At 38.9% G+C, this 25,668-nt stretch overlaps 1 protein-coding gene across 1 annotated transcript in view; it reads left to right on the top strand.

Annotated features, from left to right (window-relative positions):
- Positions 1-25,668, top strand: part of LOC124152173 (homeobox protein MOX-1-like) — a 44,378-nt gene extending 18,710 nt beyond the window's left edge. Inside the window, exons 2-3 of the mRNA XM_046525010.2 lie at positions 8,416-8,591; positions 24,897-25,668. Of these exons, the coding sequence (XP_046380966.1) occupies positions 8,416-8,591; positions 24,897-25,112 (392 nt within the window). The 3' untranslated portion in view covers positions 25,113-25,668. The remainder of the gene's footprint in view (positions 1-8,415; positions 8,592-24,896) is intronic.

Genomic DNA, 25,668 nt, shown 5'->3' with positions numbered 1-25,668 from the left:
ACCTGGACCTACAATCAACCTTGTCACTTAACCCGACAACCCGATCTAATAAATTGCCTTTTGCGACAAGAACGGGTTATTTTAGACATATTTTAACTGTGAATTCGCAAGATGATCTGTATGACCTAATATATAATATATTTGCTCTGTATTACCTGCATCGCTTCTGGCTTGCCTCTCATGTGAAGCTCATACGCCGTCAAATAACTGAAATACTGTTCAAAGCGGTGTTAAACCAAACTCACTCGTTGTACATTACAAAGTACATTTGTCACATAGTAACTAATCCTTTATGTCGTGTAAACTTCTCCATGGAGAACCATTCTAACTTACTCGTTGTACTAAGTAGCTTTTAGTCCAAAAGGAGATGGAATTGGTTACCTGTTATATATACATTAACTGCCCGTCATGTATGGTACCAAATATAATCTCAACCATATATAATTACCTATTCCATCTGTTATGAAATATTAATATACTTTGCTCCTCGTGATTTTTTCTCCATCCGTATCTGATTTATTTTCAGATTGTGATACAGCGTTTAACTGTTACAACAGATAGCTGGATTCATTGTTTCCAATATCACATATATTTCCTGAAATAACACAAGTTCAGCGTATCCCATTTACGAGATATTCAAAATATGATTTTGAAATCCGAATACACGGACAATTATACATACAAATACTCAATCTGTTACGCATATGGTCTATGTGCATGGACTTCCTATGACGATATGTGAAACCCCGCGGAAACGGTAGCTGCCATATAACTAACTTAAAGGGGATTATAAACATCACCGGCCATGAAGCATCCGACGCCATCTTGCTTGCGGCCATTTTGATTAGTGCTACTTACCCAAGATTACAAAAACACGAGTATCATTCAAAAACATCGCCAACTACAAACTCTATATTTCTTAGATCTCGGGTTTGTTTAGATTCGGTAGGTGGTCACGAGGGGAACTTGTGGGGTTTATTTGAGGGGAAGGTTCCTTGTGACCTCAAGATCACATTACTTTGAGGTCTGGGGGACGGTCAGTGGCGATTGTGGGAACTAGTCGTAAAGAAAACATGATAAAGAATATGAAAAAGTATCCAGAACAAGAACCGGATTGTGACGAACGTGAGAAACTCTTTGTGGGACAAATTCTTGTTTTATACCCTCCCGGCTTTTCAACATAATCAAACCGGCATGGGCGGAAGAAGACTAACTTATTAATAAAAATACTTTCGTCTTCTCAGTATTTCGACACGAGTGGATAATATATTTCCTCGAACTAATAAATTCCATTTTCTCAATTTGCACCCTACGACAAATGTGATATAAATTAAGTTTGATATATATCAAACATGTCAGATGTGTCAGGAGTGAGCTGCCATAGATATCCAAATATACTATTTTCCTGACGAAATGAGTGACTAATTACGTAAAATGACAGGAGTCGCCTTCATTCCTACCAAAATATACACACCTTACTTGACATGTCGAACCAACGATTCTTCCTGTGTTTTGAAGGCCAATACTTTTCAGATTTATTTTACAAGTGACACATTGAAAGGTTATTGCGTCTATCAAAGCCAAGATCTCTATGCAGTTGGCTTGCAGAGTATATGTTTGTGGTAGTTATGTTTCAAGGCGTCGGTGTATGCCATACGAACTCTGACTGATTGCTTTTTACGTCAAGTTTTTAAAGCATGTTTCAGGCAGTGAACGTTAATGCATCATGTAGATTAGAGTTAATTACATCTGTATTGCACCAAGGCCTCCTCCCAAAGCCTATGCATTATGGGTATTTTGAATAGATTCAGCAACTGGGCTTAAAAAGCCAAGAGCGTGGGCGATGAGCTAAGGCGTTATCGATAATATCTTATTTGATTTAAATTCAAATCAATTAGAATATATTGACGAAATGTTTTCCAAAATGGTATCGCTTACTGACATCTTAATGGGATATATTTGGGGGAATATATATATATATATATATATATATATATATATATATATATATATATATATATATATTATATATAGGGGAGTACGCATGTTTTACCGTGTGTCATATGACCAAGGGCGTTGAGCTTTAGTGTCGTGTCCACGTTCTGAGGTCAATGTAGGTCAAAACGTTATAGTTATGCCTGTTTGGTAAATTCGAGTGAATAAAATTCGAAAATAGAACATAAATAAAAACAATTCTCTGGGATGAGATTAGCAAATAACAGTAAAAAGAACATTTTCGTAAAATGAATATATAGGAGCGACAAAACAATTTTCATAATCATTAGAAATCTCTGAAAGCAGAGTCAATGTAACAATTACACGAAAAATATATTGAAACGTACGACAGGGGCATTGCAGTGAGTAGAACCAGTTGAGGACGCTGTCCATAGTTAAGTATTCTCTTGAATTATTTTCCAATGATTCACAAACAGCACTGACACACAATGATAATTTTTACAGGATTACTACTAAATGGTTGTTATTAAAGTGTTTATTTTTTCGTGTAGCAAGTGCGTGTCGCCCAAATTTAAAGCAAGTGTTTCCCTCACGAGGGAGTTGATCAGGACAATACCCCCTAGTGCAAGACATCTTTCTAAAAGGGGCGACGCTACAGTAGCCAAACACATACTATATGCGGCCTGATTTTTCTCATTTCCTTGAGTTGGGGAAGGAATGTCACCTGTGTGGGGACACCTTAGCTGAAATTAACCAAACCAACTGGATAAATAATATCACAAAACAGCCAGAAATACACCAAATTGACTGACAGCTTTTACTGCATAGTTTCGGGTCGCCCTAGAGTTGAGAGAGTTCGGGGGCGAGAATCAAAGCGAAAGTGACGTGTTTCCTCTCATATTTGATAAACCACATCAAATATGTATATGAAGTAGTATTTTCAGAATTTACGCAAAAAAAAGAACATTTTTGTCACAAGAGCCTGCCTTCGCCCGAAACTCACGAGTTGTTAGGAGCCATGAAAAACGCCCAGAGAAACATTTCCGAAGTCCCGTGTGAGAGAGTGCATGTTACTTTGTAATGGGGACTGGTTCTATTTCTCGACCAGCCCTCTACTCGCTCATGATTCATGTTTAACGTAAATGAAACGCTGCGAAAATGCAATGCAGATATCAGCATGAAATATGTATTTTAAAATAAATAGCGCAGGTTCTTTCCCGCGCCATGTGAGGAACACATTTCCGGTAGAATTCAAATAATACGACCATTCATTCTTAAATTCGGTTTTGTACGATAACAAGATTAGGTCATTTATTGCATAAAATGTGATTATTTGGTAGTATTTGTTACGTTTTGTATTCATATTCTCACAACATCCTTCATTCTGAAGATGAAAAGTTACTCATGGAATATTTGAATTGCAAATAGGAAGTAGAAAATGAAGACATGACACAAGTAATCGGTAACATCGTCTGTTTTGTTTTATTTCTGAGATAAGTAGGCTCGAAGTAACCGTGAAACGTTGGTGAAAACAATAAAGGGATTGTTATTCATCACAAGTGTCATGTCTGCGAGTGATAATCTTGAAGACATTGATTTACGTTATCAATATAAGAAACGACTACAAGTAAACAATGTATACTTGGCTTCTGAAAAGGTGAATTTTGTGGATAGAAACTTATCCTAAAAAAACAAGTGTTTGTTTATTACCCACATATCAACAACTTTCATCCACTTTTAGAATTCAGTTCAAATACATAAACAGTGTTGGTTTTCTACTTTTTTTTAAAAATAAACAAGTCTGACACTAATTCAAACTGGCAAAGTCTTTCAACACTGACAACGTATCCTAAATAATGGAACATAGACGAGGTAAAAAGTGGCTTCCAAATTGCGAAATTATTTCACAAAGAGAACAACCGTGGCCCCCAGTGGCATAAAACGAGTATTTTATATGTTCCATTCAGTGTGGCAATAACCGGCAGGCTTGACTCGCTCGCCTACGTCTTGTTGTTAACGGAATGAGGGGGTCGCTTATGCCATACCGAGCTACAAATGTGGTATTGATAAAAGCCAGATTTGAACTAAAACGGGACTTTCAGGCTGCGGCACACGCCATATCTGCGTTCAATTTGTCCATAATTAGTTTTGAACACGTTCTTGACAAGTGTTGTACACCGACACCATAACTTTTGTGCAACGCTCCTTAGTTTGGCCGAGCTACCAATCAGATTGCTTCCTTGTGTGGTGGAGGGATACATACAAGTTGTCATGCCCGTAAAGTAGTGCCACCTCCGAACTATGGCTGAAAGGCTGTGAAATACCTTTCTGTGATTCGCCCTTCACGATATATCGCATTAAAACGCCCAACATGCGTGGCGATAGGTGTAATAGAACGCAGGTTTCTTAGATGATGTAATCAAACAAGTGTATTTTATGTACACGACAGTTGGGGCTATGTACTATTTTCGTGGTTTATTATACGATAAAACGTTGTTCTATTGGGACGTCATCTCGCGCTCGCAACTATATATGAGGGTCTTATAATTTTTTTAGAGGGAAGTGTCTAGTGAGTTGTTGCCCATAGGTGTAGCTGGGTAACGCAGATAAACGAACATCGCATCCAAAAGCGTGAGAGATATGACAATAGGTATTGGGAGAAAAGGTACAGGTAATCGACGTTATTGTGAGAATATGCGGGAAATACCCACCTGTGCATAAAATGGATGTGCCCGACATTGCCGAGGTTGCATTCTATTGAGGGAGTCATCATTACTTAAATAGGGGTAAATATTTTAAAGCTTGTACATTTTATCGTCATCCTGAAACAGGTTGTACATAATGTTGATATCTCATATAAGAAATAAACGACTCGTGGTCGTTGTTATCCTACAATAAAACACTGCAGGAAGAAGAAACCACGAGGTTTAAATAATGCGGTTTGATTTGGGAGATGTATATCAGATTGTATGACAAAATGTATTTTAAGTCACACTTTTAATTTGAGTTGGAGAAAGAATGTTGAATGCAGTCTAAAGTCCAAAAAAAATAAAGAAAAGTAGTTATGCAAAATGTTATGACTAAAATCAACTTTAAATAAAACTGTGTGCATATACTTTTAAAGAGAATGTGAGAGATTTTATGGAATATATTTTAGCAAGAGCAAATCTTTGACATGAGCTGATATAGATAAAGGCTATGTAAGTAAAGAGAGTGATAATTGATAAACATAAAAGGCTGAATGATCAAGTGTTATACCTTTGCACAATACAGATTATCGACGCTGATTGGTCAGTTAAATCGATTTAACGTCAAATTGCCTCATTGAGAACAATAGAATATGACGTCATACATCCGTCATGAGATCAAACGTTGATTACGATGTCATCTGATCAATAATATACCGCAGTGAACTTTTTCTCCAGGGATGAAAGTGGTTTTTTCCTCATTTACTTTCTAAATGTGGCAATGACTAACATACAGAATACCCTCCTCGAAACGAAAGAATGAAGGATTATCTGTCCCTGTAAGGCCATGGACATTCACTCAACACAGATCATTCGTTGGTTTTTCTGTGGAGGTTGCCCGTCGAAACAGAATTTCATGACGATAATTTCCCAGCTTTAAATGTTTGGCGTACCTAGGTGGCCAAAATGGTTCTTATTATGCCTATTCCTTTATGGAACTTCCCCATTGACTTGCCTTTGCATGTGTTTGTGACGTGTACCACCGGTACGGACAGGATACGCTCACCTGGTATCGGCACTATTTGATAGTGATACATTGATACATGCTTATTATATAGTCGAAATCGTACAGCGAACTCTTCGTTTACACTGTAAAATTTGTTTAAATATTAAACACAAACTAAAGCGCGTTCTTTGTCCCATAATTTTGTAGCGTTTAGCGTCTAAACATTGTGTGTAAAATCTAAACACGTTTAGATTATTAGAATGATGCACAATGATAAGACCTTTGTCTTATACATGTTAAGATTATAAGAATAATACACAAAAATAAGCACTTTGTCAAAAACATATTTAAATTCTAAACATTTTTAGATTATGTGTTTAATTGGTATTGGGGTTGTGAAACAATAGCTCATTTCATGTCCTCAGACTCTAATAATGTTAAGATAGAAGGCACCAAATTTGTATTCCGTTTATGATTTAAGCACATCCTAAACATGGCTTGTGTGTATTTTCATTCTTAACACATTTTCAGCGGGTTTGTCGCTTTTATTCTATGGCACAGTTATCAACTGAGTGGCTGTTCGCTAAAACTATCATCCACCTGACCCGTATGTCTGAAATATAAGCTCAACACGCCATTGTCGTGAAACAGGACAACGGAGGATAATGTGATAGTCAATGTTTAATGCACTCTTTGATATTAGATACTAGTATCCTATATGGGGACCTGACTCCCACAGTTACGTATGAAAGAGAAACGGTAATCTCGTCGTATCAAATGATCCCAGTAATCCACAGTACAACTATGGTTTGATAATGTATGCTCAAATGTCAAAATGTGATGGTTTTTTATGACAGTAATCGCCACATTGATCAAAAGTATTTTATGACAAACACTTTCAGCTGATAGATTTTTTTTCTCGGATCACATAACAAAATCGTCATGTTGGGACCTCGATGTCGTCTTTAAGTCAGTTATGTTGATTTTTCATCCATGCTACACAACAGTTACTTAGGATCGTAACCAAGCATGACAATGTCGACATACTGAGTGTGTGTATGTTTTGTTTGTATGTTGTTTAACGCCGCACTCTGTATGGCGGCCTCACACGGCGCTCTTTATATAATCAAGTTTGGTCCAGACAATCTAGCGACTGACATCATGAGCATCGATCAACGCAATTTAAAACGATGACATTCATCAACCAAGTCAGTGAGCCTGACCACCCGATCCCGTTAGTCGCCTCTTATGACAAGCACTGGTCGCTGAAGACCATGTCTAACCCGGATTGTGTGTATATGACACATTTAAAGACGTGACGGATAAAACGTTGTACTTCTGGTCATAAACGCCAGAGAAAAATCAGACTCGATTATCCATTGGGCGTAAAAGGCTAAATAGTGGTGAACATTATATGAATGGATCACTGAAAATCCGTGATGACCACAGGATTAGCGGAACAACGCATGATAATGATATAGTGAGTGCGTGAGTGAGTGAGCGAGTGAGTGAGTAGTGAGTGAGTGAGTTTGTTGTTTAACGCCGCACTCAGCAATATTCCAGCTGTATGACGGCGGTCTGTAAATAATCGAGTCTGGACCAGACAATCCAGTGATTGACATCATGAGCATCAATCCACGTAATAAGGATACGATGACATGTATCAACCAAGTCAGCGAGCCTGACCACCCAATCCCGTTAGTCGCTCTTACGACAAGCTTAGTCGCCTTTTACGGCAAGCATGGGTTGCTGAAGACCTATTCTACCCCGGATCTTCACGGTCCTATGATATAGTATCAGTCGGAATCTGCCTTTAGACGAGATTGCTTAGGGTTATTGAAAGGGTTTTGTCGCTTTTATCTTAATGTAAAGGATGTGTTAACTCAATATTGACCAAACATTTTTTACTTTATTAATTTAAAGAGGAAATAGGTTCAGTTTAGTTTGCAGTCAGGGTTGGAATCAGTTCATTCAAACAACACTTTATTCATCTGCTAAGTTTTATTACGTAGGTCAACCCACTAAAAACGATGAGCCAACTTGATTAAAACGCAAGACTCGGTCTAGATCTACAAGGCGAGGTGAGGTGAAATTGGGTTTAACGTCGCGTCGAAGATTATTGCACTTATAAAGAGACGTGCGTGCACGTGTGTGTGTGTGTGTGTGGCTGCTTGTACTAGTCTGGACTGATGCCGGTTTATAGTGCTAGCTCACTGAGATACCATGCCGCAGTTTAACATGAATACCCCACTCAGACATAGTATACTGACTCCGAGCCGACCAGTCCTTGTTTTAGCCCCTTGATGCCGAGCGCCAGACTGGGTAATAACAAGTACCATCTTTTAACGTTTTTTGGTATGACGCGGCAGGGAATCGAACCCCGGACCTTCCGCTCTCCGGGCGGACGCTCTACCACTAGACCACGGAGGTAGTCCCTAGATTTAGAAACAAGACCCCCTTTAAATACACTGCGATACACATAACATACCCCTACGTCCTATCTTCTGGTGTACATCGCGATCGTTCTAACAGATTTTGTTTTAAGACAAAACCAATGAAGGCAACAGCTAAGGTAAATGTGTATGTAGTTGAAACTTCAAAAGGTGGTTACGAAAACTATTACCATAAGTTATCAAAGCGACCAGTCACTGAAACCTCTATGATATGTCGAGTAGTATATATGACAGACGACTGGGCTGTTACAGTTTACGAGTTTCAATGAAAATATTGACCTTTCCATTGTTAAACATACTGGTCATGTTTCAGATTCAGCCACAAGTCCATCCTACAAACTCGATCTTTCCACAAAACCCCGCAAAGAGCGGACGGCGTTCACCAAACATCAGATCCGGGAGTTAGAGAAGGAGTTCGCTGTCCACAACTACCTCACCCGGTTACGGAGATATGAGATAGCAGTGGCTCTCAACCTCACCGAGAGACAGGTATGACATAGTCAACATATGATATATAGTCTATAGCCCCCTGGTATATGAGATAGCAGTGGCTCTCAACCTCACCGAGAGACAGGTATGACATAGTCAACATATGATATATAGTCTATAACCCCCTGGTATATGAGATAGCATGGCTCTCAAACTCACCGGGAGACAGGTATGACATAGTCAACATATGATATATAGTCTATAACCCCCTGGTATATGAGATAGCATGGCTCTCAACCTCACCGAGAGACAGGTATGACATAGTCAACATATGATGTATAGTCTATAACCCCCTGGTATATGAGATAGCAATGGCTCTCAACCTCACCGAGAGACAGGTATGACATAGTCTACATATGATATATTCTATAACCCCCTGATATATGAGAGAGCAGTGGCTCTCAACCTCACCGAGAGACAGGTATGACATAGTCTACATATGATATATTCTATAACCCCTGATATATGAGAGAGCAGTGGCTCTCAACCTCATCGAGAGACAGGTATGACATAGTCTACATATGATATATTCTATAACCCCCTGATATATGAGAGGGCAGTGGCTCTCAACCTCAACTCAAAGGGGTGACATCTTCCCGAGGCAAGAGAGTTAACTGACTTTAAAAGTACAGTTTCCACCCTTGCAGAACTAGGCTGGAATTCCTGGGCTCGATCGTAGCGCCACCAGTGGCTGTTATGAGTTATGTCCCTTCTATGACTCTCCTATGGACCAATCAGATTCCACCTCTCGTATCACTTGCATTCAAACAAAATGGCGGCGCCCAGACAAGACGATCTGATCGACAATCAAGATGTATATTGCGATTAAAGGTGCCTTACATCGCGAAGTGCTTCAAATCATGTGAGCAACTTGATTACAAAACTTGAAAAGATTTGAAAAATATCTGTTGACAACGAGTTGGCGGTTCACATGCTTTGCAAATCCTGCAATCGACCGAACTCTGCATGACAGTTTACGAACCAGATTTCGATTTCGGTGCGCGATTTTGACTCGACTATGCATAGACTCGTTAGTCCGGCCAAAATGTAACTCATAATACCAGCCTAGTTCGGCAAGGGTAAAAACTGGACTTTTATAATCAGTTAACTCTCTTGCCTCGGGAAGATGAACGGGTGATGGTTGGGTGAGAATCGAGTCGCATATTAGGAGATTATTGATTAAATCTCCCTTATCGTATCGTTGCTTGTCGATGTATCCGAGGCGTATGTCTTCGCCATCTCTACTTTGTCAAGAATGGGGTATGTTTGGGGTTTAATGACGATGTAACTTTATTTAGTCAGTCAGGTACCTTTAATACACGGATTTATAATCGTATGTCTCTGTGAATTTTTCAGCTTCCGTTAAGTTGGGGATTTGGCGTTTTGATTTAATAGACCGCCTCCGTGGTCTAGTGGTAGAGCGTCCGCCCGGAGAGCGGAAGGTCCGGGTTCGATCCCCGGCCTCGTCATACCAAAAAGACGTTAAAAGATGATAGTTGTTATTACCCTGGTTGGCGCTCGTCATCAAGGGGCTTAAACAAGGACTGGTCGGCTCGGATTCAGTATAGTGTCATGTTAAACTGCGGCATGGTATCTCAGAGAGCTAGCACTATAAATCGGCATCAGTCCGAACTAGTACAAGCAGCCACACAAACACACACACGTACATGCACGTCGCTATATAAGTGCGATAATCTTGAACGCGAAGTTAAACCACATTTCACCTCACCTTTGATTTAATATAGGATAAAACCTAAACCCAAATGTCTTAGATGTACATAGGCGGACCCAGGATCAATTGGGGCGAATCAGAGATTTGAGCCACCAACCAGTGGATCCTGACACCTAGGGGAGACAACTCTACACAGCGATTTGGGAAGCCTTATAGAAATTCGTTAGTCGTTAAATGAATGAATATTTTAAAGCCATTTTCCATGTTTTTATTGCGCTTGTAAAATGTCAAAGTTTCCACTGTGCCAAATCTTTAAGTATTAAATTAGGAAACAATTCATAGCTCAAACAAAATATTTCCCCCTAAATGACTAATATCTCTGAAATAAAAATAGGGGTTACGGGTGGTCGTGCTGTGCAGAGTTGCGTCCCTTAGGCCTGCAAGGAACCTTTTATCGTCGGTTCAATACGAGATTCGCCCTCATATGTTTCTAGGTTTGTCAGCTCTTTGTTCGTGCAAGTGGGTTTCAGAATTGTGGAAAAAAGATCTGCATCACTATAGACTTTCCTCCCACATTGAGCTGAAACGCCTTGATATAGTTGATATACTGTTGAATGCGATGTGAAACCTAACTGATCCTTAAACTGAAACAAAATATTGTATGATTTTGTTTCTATTGTTTGTTTGTTTGTAACGACGCACTCTGCAATATTCCAGCACTATGATAGAGGTCTGCAAACAAACGAGTCTGGATCGAGCATCGATTGGCGCAATTTAGAAACAATGACATGACATACAATCAACGAAGGCACCCGAAATTCCCATGGCTTTTTTATTTATTTTGTTAAGTTGTTTTAAAAAGTAAATTTAGCCCTGGTCAGAAGACAACAGTTGTACACTTTCATGAGTTTTGGATATTTTAGTTTCAGTGTCAGTAAAAGATCAATATTGTATTAGGTGATTGCATATCAACATTTGTCGGAAGGAAATATAAAAATATGAAATTCAACTGAAACAAAAAAAAATTAAATAATTAAAAAAGATCACTAGTCTGTATACATAACATTTGTTGTCAGTTGATGTTATAATACTACTTTGGACCCGTGAAGATCCGGGATAGAATAGGTCTTCACAACCCATGCTTGCCGTATGAGGCGACTGTGCTTGTTGTAAGAGGCGACTAATGGGATCGGGTGGTCAGGCTCGCTGACTTGGTTGATGCATATCGTCGTATCCCAATTGCGTAGATCAATGATCACTGGATTGTCTGGTCCAGACTCGATTATTTACAGACCGCCGTAATATAGCAGGATAAGTGCGCTATTCCAGCTATATGATGGCGGTCTGTTAATACTATAATACGGCTTTGACATTTGAATATTTGTCCGTAGCACTACACCCGATGAACCATCATCACGTTTAAGTCTTTTCTCTTCGACCTATTCAGAATTGCAGGTTCTTGATCATGAATTTATATCAGGTTTCTGTTCTGATTTTCATATTTACCTATATCTCGCGCGGTATGTAAAAAGAACTATTTTCGGCGGAAGGAAATGTCACGATGCTCCGGTACTACTGGCAAGACAACAAGTTTCGGGTTTGATTGTTCTGGTAGGCACGTGTATGTATATTTTGATTAAAGCATGTCATGAATGACATCTCAAAATAAACAACGGAGATATGGACGGATTTTTTTGAAACCGACATTTCCTAGCCAGAGAGACGGAGAAAATGTACAATTATCACCCAAGAATTGACTCAGTCGTCAGAAGTAGGATACCATTTCAAACGGTGATTTTCTCATTGAAAACTCTCATCAGGTCGTAAACTTTGTAGTCATTTAACCCGATACATTTGAGCACAGGATTGGGTGATATTATCCGGGGTTCCATTTCACCGCTACTCCGCTCTTCCCGTTCGTGTTTGGTGATTCCGATGGTAAAAACATCTCGTGCATTTTTCGCTAGCCCCACATGCACAGAATGAGAAAACCTCATGTAAGAATGGGTCGTTAAGATTAGGGTTTTTTACGGCTGGAGGTCTGCTGTACATATGGTGCGAGGTTCCACCTGGGTTGTGGCGGGAGGGGCGGGGGATGGGGGAAGAGGTGGCAGAAAGAGGGAAGTCTGTCCGAGGGATGTTGAGGGTGTTGCAGAACTGCAACGGTGTAAGGAGGGGAGGGACTGGCGAAGAAGTGAGGGGAATTACAAGCGGAAGGGCGTTGTAGATGTTAGGTTGGGGTGAGGTAGCGTGGATATTCAGGAAGGGGTAAGGGGTAGGAACAGAGGAATGGGCTAGGTTGGGATGGAGATGGTAGAAAAATGTGGCGCGGGAGAGACAAGGGTTAAAGTGAGTTAAAATTTAACGCCGCATCGGTATTATTTCAGCCATAGAGCGACAAGTTCTAGCAGCTACAAGCGCGTCATATAAATACATCAAAGTTATATTTAAAAATACTTTTGTCAAATATATTTCAGCACAACAAAAGACAAGGGTTAGAAGTAAAAGAATAGAGGGGGGGGGGGGGGGGGGGGGGGGGGGGGTAGAAGGGGAATACGATGCCAGTAATCATTAAGGAAGGGGAGTTGGAAGGTAAAGAACGGATAGTCTTTCTTACAGACCCAAGAGTATATATGGACAGTAAACTACGTTTATAACGAACACGCTTATAACGAATTACGGTTATAACGAACTAAAATGAGTAGTCCCTTTGAGTTCGTTATAACCGAAGCTTACTGTAATAAAACATACACCCAATTCCATTCTCACACCATTCTTGCTTCCAAGGTGCCCATGTTAAACCGTTCTCAGCTCTGCTGAAATTAAGAGACTTGCGGGTTCTTTAATATTCAAGGGTTCCCTTATAGAATTCAATCTTTTAACTTATCTATACTTTTACTTCATGGACGATATGTTAATCTGAATAAAGAGGTGACGAATGGTAAACGGGCAGGTTGAAATGGTGAACATTTGTTGACGGAGGTACAGAGACAGGAGTAAAGAACTGGCGTGATGACAAGGGAAAAGGGGAGTTAGGGTGAGTGAGTGAGTTAAAACTGAACGTCACATCGGTAATATTGCAGTCATATTATGACGAGGAGAGATCTGGTTGGTTTATTGTTTAACGCCGCACTCAGCAATATTCCAGCTATACGACGGCGATCTGTAAATAATCGAGTCTGGACCAGACAATCCAGTGATTGACATTATGAGCATCGATCGACGCAATTAGGATCGATGATATGCATCAACCAAGTCATCGAGCCTGACCACCCGATCCCGTTAGTCGCCTCTTACGACAAGCTTAGTCGCCTTTTACGGCAAGCATGGGTTGATGAAGACCAATTCTACCCCAGATCTTCACGGGTCTGACGAGGGGAGAGACGGGATGATAACGAGAAGGGGGGAAAGGGACAAAAAGCTTGTGGTCATATTGGGGTTAAATATAAGCGTCTGTTCAATGGAGGTGGGCCGGGTGGGGTTGGGGTAGTCGTACGTTAGGGATGGGAATATACTCAATGCCAGGAAATACCCAGTCTCGATTATACACCGAAACAGATTCCATTGGGTGTAAGGAGAAATACCACTGAAAATCAAGTGTTCGCAATACTCACAACCAACTGGAGAAGAAATATACTGAAAGGAGAGGTTATTTTGTTTTTAAATATTTTAGATGGATGACCACAACTTAACAGTTGGCCATATATTGTGATACCGTGATCCTTTATGAATTCATTGTTTTCTACATGTTTTGAAAATATCCCTTTGTCAGTGACATTGTTTATTTTATCTTTATATAGCTAATAGGTTGTTCCATCTTTCGTACATCTCGGCTAAAAAATGAGCAAATAATAAGATAAACAAAAAGGCAAAAAATAAACAACTTAAGAGCAAAATGAAAGAAACCAAAACAAATAGAAATGAAACATGTTTCCGTTGATTGACATTCAGATTATTAACACATACTTCAAATCCAGCTTCTGCCTGTATTGTGTTTATATAATCAACACAATTCGGTGCACATTTCAATGGCGATGAAATTGACAAATGGCTACTATGCGTGAACTCGCTACCAACACGACGAGCAAGCATGAATAAAGACAGCAATATCTGTCCCCCATTTCCGTGTCCCCGACCTCTGGGGATGATTGATGAGCGAAAATCTACAAATAAATGCATATTTCAAGGATCATTAGCCTAAGATATCTATATCCTGTCAGGGACTATTTTCTTTGTGCAGGGATAATGCCAGTAAAACAACAAATATCACTGCGCCTTGTTTAGGCGTCGAAAGAACGAATATCAATTGAACGTCCCATATCGCCGTGTTGAAAGTACTGCAGATATATTAATCATAAAGGAAAATATGCAGGGAATCATCTGGAAAACGGATAAGTTTTTGAAAATTGATTATGAATGTGTTACCGATTATTGTCATAAATTGTATCGTGCATACATTCTCGTGACTCGGCATGTTAGTGCGACTGACAACCTGTCAGACAGCAGCATCACGGTTACTCTAAACGTTGTCTATTTCTGTACTGAGCGAGTTAATATTCAGTAAAAGAATAGGATGGTAACAATGACTTATATAGCACAGTGTAATTTCAAAAAGGGATACTGGCAACACATGCTCACAGTGAATATTTAGATACATTTGTCGATAATACACAGGGATATCGAAGCTGTTTTTAAGAAATGTCAGAGATTTTATTTTATACGTAAATTAAGATCTTTTGATGTTAACGAGAGTGTAGAATTTGTCTCTGTCTTTGTCGTTGTTTTTCAGATTTAAGTATTTTTCATTTTCCCTCTTCTTTGATCTATATTAGAAATAAAACTTTCAATACAAATGAAAGAGGAATGAAGGGTTTATTGGATATCATTCATACTCAATGTATGTCTACTTCGTTGAACAAATTATGTGTAATATTAATATGTAATATCAATATCATATTCGAAGACGTAAATTTAATTCTTTTAGGTTATACGTCTTATTGTTAGGTTTCGTTACAAATTGCATGATATAATTTGAATTCGACCTGAATAGTGTTCTTCAGTTGGAACTTATTACACCTGCCAGATCTAAACACTAGCACGCAGTCAATGTTGGCAGTTGACTTAAAATTAGAATAATATTGTCCCAAGCTTTAAAAAAATATCCCAATTTCCCACAGTGCGCGTTCATCAGTTGGAGGAATACCCCATGGATTTCAAGCAGGGGGGATAAAACCTCTCGGGAATGGCCAGCACGTGCGAGAAATTTGTCTTTTTCTGATGAAACACGTGGCCTAATCTATTTCCTTCTAGCTTGCCGCCATCTTGAATGACTTTACCAGATTCGTGGTTGTATTTACACATACGTGATATTTGCTTGTTAATTATGTTTTTTAAAGTTATATTCTCTCTCGTGAAATTAAGAATATCATTGTTATTTCAAAATATATTTGTGGAAGCGCTTTTTGGTTCCTTAAAGTTTGCCTGAAATAAGACACCAGTTTCTATATTAATATAGATTAATTTTCAAACACCAGTACCAACTGTAGAAAAACTGTTTCAATCCACCCATAACAAAAATATGGTAAAACAGCTGAAAAAACGAAAGTCTGTGATAAACAAAAAATATATGAATATCAGAGTTTTAATAAACGGTCAGCTGAGTTGCTGTGTAGATTTTTACGCCTTTTTAGACGTTTTTTTATCAAGAGAATTTGATTTTTGTTAGTTCGCTAGCGTCATTAATGTTATTGTAAATGCTCGACCTTCTGCGGGTTTATTTCAAATATATCATGTCTGTAAATTGAGGCTCTTTGATGTTTTCTTACATTTCAAAAAGTACATTTATTTCCATAATTACACCTGAATAATGTAACGTCTAGACCTAGGAACATTCCTATGTACACACTATCAATACTTACAGCATCAGTGAGTGGGCACACAACTGGAAAATAGTTTTATTCCTCTGTACATATATCTAATATGTGACTTAATTCGGAGATAATCATTGTTTTCAGATTGACAGGCGTTATTTAATTGAACCGATGGTGTTGTTTTCTAGGAGTTGGAATGCCCAAGTGGTCAATGACGAAACCTTTCTTTGTGCATAGCTGCGTCCCCTAGGCGTGATAGGCTCCGCTGGTAGCAGTTTGAGTCCAAAATTCACCCTGATTTTGACACGCCCACCCCCCCCCCCCCCCCCCCCCCCCCCCCCCCCCCCACCTCCACACACACACACACACACAAACACCACTTCATGCAAACTTGCAGTTTATCTCACGTTGACGGACGTGTGTATTCCTTAACAAGCATAACCCTGACACCCACTTTCTAATCGGAGGTTGGAGGTATTTATCAAAATTCGATCCTTTTTTCATTTTCTTTTACCTTTTCATAATTGTGTCATTTCTCATCTCTTCATTCTTAACGATTGTTCACCCTTTACTATCTATGGGATAGTTGTATTCTTCTGATTAATCTTCTGTCATATTTTCTATCTAACCGTTTGGTATTATCTTAGGGTTAATGTCTCCAGGTTGATTTATCTTTTGTCATATTACCTATCTTACCATTTGGTATTATCTTAGGGTTAATGTCTTCAGGCTGATTTATCTTGTCATATTACCTATCTTACCATTTGGTATTATCTTAGGGTTAATGTCTTCAGGCTGATTTATCTTTTGTCATATTACCTATCTTACCATTTGGTATTATCTTAGGGTTAATGTCTTCAGGCTGATTTATCTTGTCATATTACCTATCTTACCATTTGGTATTATCTTAGGGTTAATGTCTTCAGGCTAATTTATCTTGTCATATTACCTATCTTACCATTTGGTATTATCTTAGGGTTAATGTATGACGGGCAGGGGGCAGCGCGAATTGAAATACATATACAAGCGCAATACGATGCAGAAGTTCCGAGATTGGGCTGGATAAACTAGCGGTAAAAACCACGGAAAACGACGAACACGGACACACAATCAACTAGACAGCCGGTTCTTATTTTGGACAACTCTTACAACCAAGAAATCCGTCATGATACACGTACTAGGATACATGACACTTGGATAGCGACCTCGCCATTAAGAATTCAGCCATGCTGAAAGAAAACAGATTTGACTTTGAATTTCACCTTCCATATTCTTCCAGTTCTGGTACCTTTGCCAAACAAGATATTGTACGCCTTGCATTACTTGAAACAGAACCATTTTTTTACTTTGACGTTTGTAGAATGTTCAACGGAATTGTGGCGTTTGACTTTCTACTGATGATGAGGGGCACCCGTACTGCAGACAATGATGTATTGTTACAGTGCTTGGACACGAACGTATTTGGATTTCATACATCAATATTTGTTGAATATATAATATTACATAGATACTAGCTCCAACCCCCGTGTTTTAATTTCAAATAGGCATCGAACACAACACCAGAACAGAATATGACTACTGATGTGGAATTATTTACGTGGACTTTTTCATATATTTCATATCTATTTATGAAGGACAAACAAAAGCTTTGGAAAAATAACATTGATAAGATATATTTTTAATAAGTGGCAAAAAAGGATGTAACAGAGATGGCATTGATACGCGCATGGGACACAAGAGGATGCGGGAAGTCATATTGTACATGATGGTAAATGACATTGACATATTGGCATAAGCAATTATATTTTATTAAGATGTATACGAAATATGATGACAGAATCTGTGATAAGTAGAAACTGTCTGGTAAAGGAAAGCATACACCCACGTTTGGTGGTGGCTAACAATGAAACAAACAAGAAATGGTTATTCGATTATGATGATTGACTTTGATACGAATATAACAGTTGTGTTTTTGGACTTTAAGTTTGCAGTGTTCCGGTTTTAAGCCTGGTAATGTTTTGATATATTTTGTAATTTTTGGGTCAAATCCAGTTCGCAAGTATTTATTTTCTTTTTCCCCACAGTTTAGTCAATTGATGTCTAACACACGTCACCGGGTAACAATAGCGGTATTCACTTGGGTGGCTTACGTAACGTTATTGACATTGTGTTAAAAATTCATCAGCTTTCCAAATATACAACGTAGTTATGCTGTAAACGTTGACGCTTCCTACATATGTTCTGTCATACACATTCTAACCCTGAGTTACTTATGGCATTTTGACGCCGAAAAGTTTATTTTGACGTCTGCCGCTGACTGCGGGATGAACTTCCGCCAACATGGCCGACACAGGGCATCCGGAACTAATGATATCCGCGTGAGGGAAAGGGCACCGGTCAAAAATATTGGGGCTTAGTTTTTATTGGTTGATTTTTATTACGAAAACATTCGTAAAATAGAACAAATAAACCGCCAGTTTCGGATTCTTGTTTTTAACGTCTTTCTCTATTTCCCTCAGTCCATGGTTGATTTGATTAACAAAACCAAGCAAAGAGCCAAAGACGAACCTGGAGTAATTGAGAAATGATATTCGCATCAACAAATGTTATTGTGATCGTACCAATGAAATGACAACCTAGCAAAGAGCCAAAGACGAACCTGGAATAATTGAGAAATGATATTCGCATCAACAAACGTTATTGTGATCGTACCAATGAAATGACAACCTAGCAAAGAGCCAAAGACGAACCTGGAGTAATTGAGAAATGATATTCGCATCAACAAACGTTATTGTGATCGTACTAATGAAATGACAACCAAGCAAAGAGCCAAAGACGAACCTGGAATAATTGAGAAATGATATTCGCATCAACAAACGTTATTGTGATCGTACCAATGAAATGACAACCTAGCAAAGAGCCAAAGACGAACCTGGAATAATTGAGAAATGATATTCGCATCAACAAACGTTATTGTGATCGTACTAATGAAATGACAACCTAGCAAAGAGCCAAAGACGAACCTGGAGTAATTGAGAAATGATATTCGCATCAACAAACGTTATTGTGATCGTACTAATGAAATGACAACCAAGCAAAGAGCCAAAGACGAACCTGGAATAATTGAGAAATGATATTCGCATCAACAAACGTTATTGTGATCGTACCAATGAAATGACAACCTAGCAAAGAGCCAAAGACGAACCTGGAATAATTGAGAAATGATATTCGCATCAACAAACGTTATTGTGATCGTACCAATGAAATGACAACCTAGCAAAGAGCCAAAGACGAACCTGGAATAATTGAGAAATGATATTCGCATCAACAAACGTTATTGTGATCGTACCAATGAAATGACAACCTAGCTAAGAGCCAAAGACGAACCTGGAATAATTGAGAAATGATATTCGCATCAACAAACGTTATTGTGATCGTACCAATGAAATGACAACCTAGCAAAGAGCCAAAGACGAACCTGGAATAATTGAGAAATGATATTCGCATCAACAAACGTTATTGTGATCGTACCAATGAAATGACAACCTAGCAAAGAGCCAAAGACGAACCTGGAATAATTGAGAAATGATATTCGCATCAACAAACGTTATTGTGATCGTACCAATGAAATGACAACCTAGCTAAGAGCCAAAGACGAACCTGGAATAATTGAGAAATGATATTCGCATCAACAAACGTTATTGTGATCGTACCAATGAAATGACAACCTAGCAAAGAGCCAAAGACGAACCTGGAATAATTGAGAAATGATATTCGCATCAACAAACGTTATTGTGATCGTACTAATGAAATGACAACCTAGCAAAGAGCCAAAGACGAACCTGGAATAATTGAGAAATGATATTCGCATCAACAAACGTTATTGTGATCGTACCAATGAAATGACAACCTAGCAAAGAGCCAAAGACGAACCTGGAATAATTGAGAAATGATATTCGCATCAACAAACGTTATTGTGATCGTACCAATGAAATGACAACCTAGCAAAGAGCCAAAGACGAACCTGGAATAATTGAGAAATGATATTCGCATCAACAAACGTTATTGTGATCGTACCAATGAAATGACAACCTAGCTAAGAGCCAAAGACGAACCTGGAATAATTGAGAAATGATATTCGCATCAACAAACGTTATTGTGATCGTACCAATGAAATGACAACCTAGCAAAGAGCCAAAGACGAACCTGGAATAATTGAGAAATGATATTCGCATCAACAAACGTTATTGTGATCGTACCAATGAAATGACAACCTAGCAAAGAGCTAAAGACGAACCTGGAGTAATTGAGAAATGATATTCGCATCAACAAACGTTATTGTGATCGTACCAATGAAATGACAACCTAGCTAAGAGCCAAAGACGAACCTGGAATAATTGAGAAATGATATTCGCATCAACAAACGTTATTGTGATCGTACCAATGAAATGACAACCTAGCAAAGAGCTAAAGACGAACCTGGAGTAATTGAGAAATGATATTCGCATCAACAAACGTTATTGTGATCGTACCAATGAAATGACAACCTAGCTAAGAGCCAAAGACGAACCTGGAGTAATTGAGAAATGATATTCGCATCAACAAACGTTATTGTGATCGTACCAATGAAATGACAACAAATGTTGATAATAACTATGATCATTCAGATTAGAAAGTTTTACAAATTGATCAATCTTCTTAACACGTGACGATCTAGCTTCATGTCGTGTTAATGGTTATGGCGCTCACAAAATCACTCTTCAACTTATCTTTCTCTTAAATTGCGATAATATTTAATGAAGAAAGTAAATAACAAACGTGAATTTGAGACTTATAACTTGTTGAGTTTAACAAAAAATAAAAAATAATGCAGAAACCTTATGGTGTCCATTTTCAACTCAGTTAAGCTAATCGTCAAAGAACAAAATAATACTTTTGAGTAATATGCTTTGAAAACATATTATACATTGTTGTACATTCATATCCCAGAACTGACAATCATAGGAGGAACATCGAATGGTAATAATCTGCTAGAAAGCGCATAACTCCATATGCAATGTGTGCTCAAAGCGCTACATTAGTATTACCCCTGTCGATGGATCAATGTGTACTTGATTTTTCATTCAAATACCTGGAGGTTTGTGCAGCTTATACTGCCTGTGATACGCTAGAAGGTTTATAATCAAATTACTTTCTCATTCTACCGGATACCCATTAAACGGAGATACCCACATTAATAAATAATGGGGACATTCTTTGCAAACTGCAGTTCTTGGAATGAACGAATCGCCTCATATCATACGTTTAGATGAGTTTTTAAATGATTTTGCAAATAATTCTGTATATTTAGGATTGTATATTGAGGGATTGAAAAACAGTTCACGTGGCTGTCTTGATATGTTTTGCTTGAAGAGGTGTGGTTTGTGTTATATTGCATCTGTGATGTTTATTTCTCTATTGTACTGTAAATGATTTCAATGAATGTATAATTTGCTCCTGTCGCAATTCGCCAGTAATATTGCCGATGCGACGTTAATTGTTACTCACTCATTCACTCGACCGCTCGATCACTCACTCACTTTAATCCGTTACGATCCGGGTAAGAATATGTCTTCAGCAACCCATGCTTGCCACAAAATGTGCGACTAACGGGACCGGGTGGTCAGGCTCGCTGACTTGGTTGATTCATGTCATTGTACCCCAATTGCGTAGATCGATGCTCATTATGTCAATCACTGGATTGTTTGGTCAAGACTCGATTAGTTACAGAGCGCCGTAATACAGCTGGAATATTGCTGAGTACGGTGTATAACAATAAACAAACAAACACTTACTTAGTCGATTTTTGCCTTTTGACATATAAGCGATTTTGTCGATTTCTCAATGTCCACCTGACAAAGACATTGTGGTAACGACATTCTTTTTATTAGTTCTCAAACGCTTCGAACGAACAGAAATTTAACTGATACGTCGATCATTCACCATTCCACCCTCAATCGAATGCGTAAAAAGCGAACTATGCTTGCCGTAAAAGCCGACTATGATTATCGTAAGTGGCGACTAACGGGATCGGGTGGTCAGGCTCGCTGACTTGGTTGATGCATGCCATCGATCCCAATTGTGTGGATCGATGCTCAAGTTGTCAATCACTGGATTCTCTGGTCCAGATTCGATTATTTACAAACCGCCGTCATATAGCTGTAATATTGCTGAGTGCGGCGTTAAACAACAAACAAACAAATAAACATAGCATGACGTCAACGTATACCGTATTAGTTCACTGTTCTTGCCCTAACGCGAGATGTAAGCGTCTGCAAGAAACTGTCTAGGTAAAACTCTCATTGCAATTACGCTGCAATCTCTATATGTGATTATCTGTTTATGTCCCGAGAAAATATACCATTCCCTAAGTAATACAGAAACAGATCGTAATTTGTCGGTCCTATCTGTTGGTGTAACTGCGCTTCCGTATCTTGCCTTTATTTCTATCTTGTGATACAGTTGTTTTAATTAATCATTGCTATCTTATCGTAATTTGAGAGATAAATTCGGAACTCATTCGATAGAGTGACGCCAATTCGGCTGTTTAATGAGCCGAACCCTCGCCGAGTTTAGATTACGTAAGACCCGTGATAACGCCCTGCACTTATTCACTAACACATACTGCTAAAAACCACGGGTCTGTACTATACAGCTTGTACATAGACATCGTGACGCTGAAATAAAGTGTTTTGAGTAACCTTTCGTGTCCGACTTTTCTGAATGATTCACACATATATTACAACATTTTTTTCAAATTATAACAATGCAAGAGTATGCCTGTTTGCTATGAAACACCGCTGCCCACATAGATCTCTTCTGGAGATATGTTTGGTAGAAAAGATGCAAACAATAATTTTAATCACAGCTTCAGTTCCCGGGTTGTAAGAAGAGATGCTCCTTTAAAACTTTACTGGAATACCGTGGACGCGAATTTCGGATTACGAACTATTTTCATTTTGTTTGGGTGTCTTTATTCTTTTCTCGCACACAATTTCTCCCTCCCCTAAACACAACGCACGCTCATAGCCCGATTTATTGCGAAATAAACAATAGTTGATATTTAAATATGATATTCTCTTTATATGTTGTTATAAGGGCAATATCGTGTTACTGGTGAGATTGGTGCGGGTAACAAGGCAGCGAGTCATTCTCTCAATCACGGATATACAGTTACAGTTGTCTCATATTTACAGTTTCTTTGCGTGGAAGTTATTTTACGTGCGCTTCTAACAGTATGTGCCATTGATAACGGTACAAGTGGCTCACACCCCGAAACCGGACTTGAAACACAGGGATGACTTTTGTTTCTTGGTTGATTGTTATTTAACTCAGCAATATGAAGGAGGCCTGTAAAAAATGTTTAAAGAAGGAAGATGTGAGAAATGCATGTACATGAGAGTAAGATGGTTCAAAGACAAAGCGTAAGCCTTTACTTGAACTGGACATTGGCCCGCAGGGTATTGTCTCCCTTTGTTAATTGACAATCCAGCCCCTTCACAATGGTAGCCCGTTCGCGGAGCTCTCTATACTGTCGCTGCCACCAGTCAAAACTCCCTACTGTGATAGGTGACCACAACCATGCTTGAGTTGAACTCGCAACCGACTGACCGTTATGTTTACAAACAAGTGATGACTGCCGTGATGCTGAATACTCTTACCCCAGCTTAATTATTTTCTTTGTTTGTCAATTTGAATTTCTATTTCATTCCAACTATTATGTAATTGGTATAGTTAGAATGTAACGGGGAAGTTAGGTGATTTTCTGATTGGCTGCAATCTCGAACCAATCTGATCACACAAACAACAAAGTAAATTCAAATATGGTCAGTCGTAAACCTTTTAAAATAATCTATGATGGCATTTCCAAAGACATAAACACAAGTATAAACGTTACTAGATTTGGGGTTAGAGGGCAAATTTCAAGGTTCTGGTAATGGCCGCGCATGCACTGGTGGCGGCGATGTTACCGAGAGTGTAACGAACGTGTCACGCGCTGCGAAGGACCTTGATTATCAATCTGCGTCGAATCGAAAAACATGATCATGAACGACCTGCATGTTAGTTCCCGGGCCCGCTCGCATAAACAGATCTTAGCTTCAAGACTTTTGTAAGTCTGTGTTTAAGTATTTTCAATGAATAGTTGCAGTAGACATTGTATTTGGTTTGGTTTGTTGTTTTACGCCGCACTCAGCAATATTCCAGCTATATGACGGCGGTCTGTAAATAATCGAGTCTGGACCAGACATTCCAGTGATTGATATCATGAACATCGATCCACGCAATTGGGATACGATGACATGCTTCAACCAAGCCAGCGAGCCTGACCATCCGATATTGTAATACATATGATTAATGAAGTGAGACATTGTCTCTATCATATTGTCAATCACTGGATTGTCTGGTGCAGGACAGATTATTTACAGACCGCTGTTACAGAGCTGTATTATTGCTGAGTGTGGCCTTAAACAAAATATAATATATTTTATATTACAGCAAGAGTAATAAAGCAAAACTGATATGCATAATTCATTTGAATTTAGAAGACAAACAAAGTGGGTTTGGGGCCCAGGCTAAACTTGCTTGGACTGCCTATTTGCCAGATCTACGTTTGTGGTCTTGTTCTATTATTGTTGTTCTATGGTTTAGGTTTAGAAAAAATATAATTCCATATGTTTGAAATGTGTAATGTTCTTTCTTGACTGTTCTTTTATTGTATTCTAGGTAAAGGTGTGGTTTCAAAACCGACGGATGAAATGGAAAAGGGTCAAGGGTGCTCAGCTCGTGCGGGACAAGGTCACAGGTCAACTGAAGCCCTTGATGACCCCGTGTGTGACGTCATCGGGTGGCGTGTTCAGTGATTCGCTGAAGGACTCAAACACAGGATCACGTGATCCCATGGAGCATATAAAAGAAGAAATGAAAGATGCCAAACTATGAAAGAAACTCTACATTCATACTGGTTGTAAGTGATCGTGAAATGACATCATCGTGACGTCATCATGACGTCATCGGACATGACAAAATGTATTACCCGAAGGCGGTGTGTCTCAGTTGGACCCGAAGCTCACACGTTGCACGTACAGTAAACACGGCAGCAGGAAACGACTGAAGGTGCTAAAAGGGTAACGTGGAAACGAAGAATCGACGGAAAGATTTACATTCAGTTCGCAAGAGGCAAACTGAATTATTCAAGACATGTTTACTAATAAGAAGACATTGTGTGACCTTTTTTTTCTCAATTGAGAATCTGATTATTATATGTTGTTCAGAATGAACTGTGGATTCATCTTAATATCACGTGAGAGATTGATGGGGGTGGTACACATGTAGGAGCAGTATAGAATTTGTAAGAGGGATTTCCTAATGCGGCTGTAGTGAAAGTTATACAGCAGTATGAACGTCTATGGGATAAGACAATTATACTGGTATATTCAGTGTGTTCGCTCTGAAAGGAGGCCTTCTGTCTTCTTACTAGGAAATTACGCGTAGCCTT

The sequence above is a fragment of the Haliotis rufescens genome, unplaced genomic scaffold, assembly GCF_023055435.1.
Source record: "Haliotis rufescens isolate VD_foot unplaced genomic scaffold, xgHalRufe1.0.p SCAF_4, whole genome shotgun sequence".
Lineage (NCBI taxonomy): Eukaryota > Metazoa > Mollusca > Gastropoda > Lepetellida > Haliotidae > Haliotis > Haliotis rufescens.
Note: the sequence above shows the minus strand (reverse complement) of the source record. Positions and strands in the feature narration are given on the sequence as shown.